Source organism: Argentina anserina, chromosome 2 (genome assembly GCF_933775445.1).
Source record: "Argentina anserina chromosome 2, drPotAnse1.1, whole genome shotgun sequence".
NCBI lineage: Eukaryota > Viridiplantae > Streptophyta > Magnoliopsida > Rosales > Rosaceae > Argentina > Argentina anserina.
Genome location: NC_065873.1, coordinates 19054193 through 19059798, shown reverse-complemented (window position 1 = coordinate 19059798; position 5606 = coordinate 19054193). Strand labels below are relative to the sequence as shown.

Sequence of the window (5606 nt, the reverse complement as noted above, 5' to 3'; positions counted from 1 at the left end):
ACAAAACCCACACGCAAAGCCGTATAGTAAAGGGAGTTCGGGTTTGACTAAAAGAGGGAGACATCGGAAGGAATATACCGGCAGCATATTTAATTCCCTTTGTGAGCTTGCATTTCACTATAAATGTCCATCTTCCCCCTCATTTCACTCCTCACACACATCCAACTCTTTTGCTCTCTCTCACTCTCCCTCTTGCTTTTACAGCAAGGCCAACAAGGTTAGTATTTTGATTACGGTTTGTCTAATTATGCTTAATTATCTCTCTCATTGTTGCTAATTGCTTTTTGTATTATGTTGTAAATTTGTATATGCTCTTGGTTTATGTATACTCTCATGCATGCAGTGGAAAGTTCAAAGTGTAAAAGTGCACAGGGGTTTTCTGCTTGTGACTTTTCAGCGGGATTGTGGGAACAAAACAATTTAGAGCTTTTTCTTCTACATGGGGCCTGATCATATATTTGAATTTAGTTTTGTGATTACACCTTAAAGTACCCTTCTTTTCATTTCTTTCGTTGTTACCTTTTCTGGGTTTCAGAAAGTTTTGAGTTTTTTGAACTTGAGAAATACCTTCTGGGATTGGAGTAGATGAACAGAATATTATTTGGGATCTGAGTAATTTAGGTAATATTGGTTTTTATCCCTGATTTTTAGGTCCTTCTCGCATGGCAGATGGGTGTTAAAATATCTTGTATCAAATGAAATTATATCTCTAATGAATTGAAACGGTTTTAATAATAGCATTTTCATCTACATCTGTATACAGCAAAAGAGTTGTTATTGATTCAAGCCAATTAAGTAAACGTTTTATTTCACCCTGAATTTAAGCTCAAGAAATCTGGTGCTTGTTTTTTGGTGGGAAGGATATTCGGTTCAACAAACCAGGAAGCTTTTTTCAAGCCCAGAACATTACTTGCAAATCATAATATTTTTTGGAGCTACTACTTGCACCTACAGTCCTACATGATAATAATTAGCAATTATTCTTACCTTGATTTTCAACTCTGTTTTGAGTTGGGTTTGTGGCTTTCAAATCTTGTCGATCTGATGTAATCTCTGCTAAAAATTCATCTTTCTCTGTAAATTTAAGACAGTAGTGGCTGTAAACTTTGTGTATTTGTCTCTTTGAGCAGTTTTTCCAGTAAAGCTAATAGCTTTCTTGTTCATATTTTGATTTTGAATAAATTAAACCTGTCTTTGTAAGAAACTCGGAAGGATCCTCCATCGATGGTATCTGTTTTGTCTAGTTGTCTCACTTGTTAGTTGTTAGTAGTTGGCATGTGATTTTCCTTGTTCATTACTTCATCGTATTTGTCTTTTCTTCTTTTCTTGTAGTCACGGAGGTTTTCTGCCTTTAAATCTTTTGGAAAAATATTTCACCTTTGTTCTTCCTCTCTGTTTTTTTTTTTTTTTGGAAATGTTGGCCGGCAAATAGATACTTGTTCATTCTGTATGAGATTTAGTTGTTGTTTGTTCTTGAAGCTGCTATTCTATAATAAAAAAAAACAGGGAAAGAAAGGTCGATTCTTTGGTCGACCTACTGTTATCTTAATTTGCCAAAAGACCCTCCATGGTGAAATTTTAGTCTCCTGTTTATTATTTATAGATTGTTTATAGTTTGGTTACTCTGGTGGACCTGGAATTATAGAGAGGCTTAAAAAAATTTCTAACACGAACAATTATAGAGGAAGATTTTATTTAAAAATAATAAAAATGAGGTCAACTGCACTGTAGTCCAGGAGTTCACACCTTCTGTCACATATGAAATCAATTCTGTAAAGTCCATAATTTGGTCTCTATGCACAGTTCGTTGACTTCTTGCTTTGTTTAATTTGTTTTCTTGAAGATTGACTCATCATTACGGTAGTGATGGACTCATTTGGTCATTTAGATGTACTAGTATATTTGTTCAGTCTTGTCATGTAGTTCATGTTCATGTCGATCTTATTCTTTTCTTGTTTATAATTTGCAGACAGGAAGAGCTTTGTGTGCAGAGGAAGGGAGAAGTTGCCAGCTAGCTAAGCCATGGCTAGAGAGCAATTACAGGTTCTTAACGCACTTGATGTTGCGAAAACACAATGGTACCATTTTACTGCAATCATCATTGCTGGAATGGGATTCTTCACAGATGCATATGATCTCTTCTGTGTATCGCTTGTGACCAAGTTGCTGGGCCGCATATACTATCATGTTGAAGGTGCTGAGAAACCAGGAACCTTGCCTCCCAATGTTTCTGCTGCAGTGAATGGTGTAGCCTTCTGTGGTACATTAGCCGGCCAACTCTTTTTTGGCTGGCTCGGTGACAAAATGGGAAGGAAGAAAGTGTATGGCATGACTCTTATGCTCATGGTCATATGTTCTATTGCTTCAGGTCTCTCTTTTGGGCACGACCCCAAGACTGTGATGTCTACTCTTTGTTTCTTTCGGTTCTGGCTTGGTTTCGGTATCGGTGGTGACTACCCTCTTTCGGCCACCATCATGTCTGAGTATGCTAACAAGAAGACTCGTGGTGCCTTCATTGCGGCGGTGTTTGCCATGCAAGGTTTTGGAATTTTGGCTGGTGGGATATTTGCAATCATTTCTTCAGCTGCATTTAATGCCAAGTTTGATGCTCCAGCATATGAGGACGCTGGAGCTGCCTCAACTGTTCCACAAGCAGACTATCTCTGGAGACTTATTGTGATGGTAGGCGCAATCCCAGCAGCAATGACTTACTACTGGCGAATGAAGATGCCCGAGACTGCTCGTTACACCGCCCTTGTTGCCAAGAATGCAAAGCAAGCTGCATCAGACATGTCGAAGGTTCTTCAGGTTGAAATTGAAGCTGAAACCAAGGTTGAGGATGAGAAGACAACTAATGCCTTTGCTTTGTTCTCTAAGGAGTTTATGCGCCGCCATGGACTTCACTTGCTTGGAACAACAAGCACATGGTTTCTTCTGGACATCGCATTTTACAGCCAAAATCTGTTCCAAAAGGATATCTTCAGCGCGATTGGATGGATTCCTGCTGCTAAGACTATGAATGCTATTGAGGAGGTTTACAAAATTGCAAGGGCACAGACGCTTATTGCTATGTTCAGTACTGTCCCAGGCTACTGGTTTACAGTTGCACTGATCGACAGAATCGGAAGGTTTGCGATTCAATTGATGGGATTCTTCTTCATGACAGTGTTTATGTTTGCACTGGCCATTCCCTATGACCACTGGACTCACAAAGACAACCGCATTGGATTTGTGGTGATCTACTCATTGACCTTCTTCTTTGCAAACTTTGGCCCCAATGCTACCACATTTGTTGTGCCGGCTGAGATATTCCCTGCCAGGTTCAGGTCTACATGTCACGGAATCTCGGCAGCATCAGGGAAGCTTGGTGCTATAATAGGTGCGTTCGGGTTCTTGTATCTGGCTCAGAACCAAGACAAGAGCAAGGTTGATGCAGGGTACCCTGCTGGCATTGGAGTGAAAAACTCGCTCCTTGTGTTGGGTGTTGTTAACTTTTTAGGGATATTGTTCACATTCTTGGTGCCTGAATCGAATGGCAAGTCACTGGAGGAGATGTCCGGCGAGAATGAAGATGAACCTGAGTCTGCAGTGGAGTTGGAGCAGCAATCAGGTTATGGCCAAAACAGGACAGTGCCAGTTTAGGTTATGTGCAACTCTGTAAGCAAATGTTATAAAAATAATGCTCAAGCCTTAGTTAAATTTTCGGTGAGGGAAAGCTGTAATTTTCATGTGTAACTCGAACCAAATATCACAGAGAGGTTTCTGGTTGTTCATTGTTCTTTTTCTGTGAGTACCTCCATGTCTATATCGACTAAGATTGTAAAAAATTCGGTTCACTTTCTCTTCTAGTAAATTGGAGTATCACAATAAGCGGAGATTACTTCTAGAATTGTGTAATCCATGTCTGTCTCCATGAAGAAAGAGATATTGCTTAGCTCACTCCATAAGGGCAATTCAGATTATCTTACAGAACTCCTAGTTTTATTTCCATAGAATCTTCTAGTTCACTAAGAGTGGTTCTATTTGCATCTCTAATATGACCAAGTGCACCTCCGTTACTTATTACACCTAAAAAATGACTAATAGTACTTTCAATGTTTATTCGTATTTACATACGAGTTGAAAAGTCAAATTGAAAAAGAGAAAAAATAGAAGTACTATTAGTCATTTTAGAGGTACAGATAGAAGTCTCACATGTGTTTTTTTTATTGGCAAAAAGACTGAAAGGAAACTTACAAAGTCAATAAACATATATTTACCATTCACCTCCTTCCCAAATGGCCACATGCTTTACATACAAAGGTAATTCCAATGGTGACGCATTTTCTTATCACAATAACAAAGATGCACGTAACAAACGTTAGGTATCTGAAAATATCCTATTAGAGTTGTTTAGATCGTATCCACATATCACCATATAGTTGGTGCATAGAATTTATATACAAGTGCGGCAAATAAATACTCACTAGACTAGATCAAGTAGACTAGATCAAATGGATGTATACGCGCAATTTAATAAATTAAGGGCATTATAGGAATATGGTGTTTGATAGTTCCGAGGAATTGCCTTAATTAATATAAATATAGATAACTATCTGAAAACTCATATCCTACAATTGGGGAGGTATGAGATTTTGACAGTATGTCTTCGGATATTTGATGTATGTGTAAAATATACACATTATACCAGCTAAAGATTAGAACACTTCACGTCCCATTTTGTATTCGACGATTTCATTAAGAAAAGTTTGAAAACAACTGCACTAGCCCTTACATAAAAAAGAAAAATTAGAACACATTGGTGTTTTTTTTTTAAGGAAACATTGGTGTTTTATTGATGTGTAACACTTAGATGATACGTTACATAAGATTTAGGAAGAAGTTAATGAGAAACATTACCTAAGGTTGCATATGCAAAATGTATATCAAACTAACAGAATATCAACATTAATAGAAGCTAGTACATATCAGCATTTGCAAGCATATATTCTATATCATCCGATAAAATTGCCGTTTAGATAGCTTAAATACTTTGAATGAAAGTTAACACTCCTAATCCATAAATTAGCAGATGCAAAATTAGACACATAATTAATCAATATTCATACATGGAATTTCTTGTGGTGGTAAAATATGGAACTAAAGCTGTAGTAGTTTTTGATTTAATAAAAAATTGGTTACTATTAGCTGGCTACGTACTGGATTTGGGTGTGAGAATATGCTAATGAAGATCTCAATAGAATTGCTGAAACAGAAAGTTTAGTAGTCTACTGAGAAACGATGCTTGAGCGCAAATGGAGGTAGGAATATACTGCTAATCTGTTATGATATTCCGGTTCAAGGGCTCCCATATATATTGCGTATCTCACTCGTAACCTTAAACCCTCGTACACTGATATCTTCCCACATATCTCTCGATTAAGGTTGAGAGTTCATATCCAGGTTAGAATCGTATGCTTATGTTGTTGTTTCTTTTTTATTAAAACTAATGCCTTTTGTTCAGTTTCCTATTCTTTATTGATCGAATGTGATTTATTGATTAGTATTGGTATATTTGAATATGTAATCTTACCGGCTCTTGTGTTCTTTAGGAGCAGAGAAAGGTA

At 37.4% G+C, this 5606-nt stretch overlaps 1 protein-coding gene across 1 annotated transcript; it reads left to right on the top strand.

The window, feature by feature from the left end:
• The first annotated feature begins 1943 nt into the window (after positions 1-1943).
• LOC126783118 (inorganic phosphate transporter 1-4) lies at positions 1944-3732 on the top strand. The gene has a single exon (XM_050508520.1). The coding sequence runs from the start codon at positions 2023-2025 to the stop codon at positions 3640-3642; it is 1620 nt and encodes a 539-aa protein (XP_050364477.1). The 5' UTR covers positions 1944-2022; the 3' UTR covers positions 3643-3732.
• The last annotated feature ends 1874 nt before the right edge of the window (positions 3733-5606 follow it).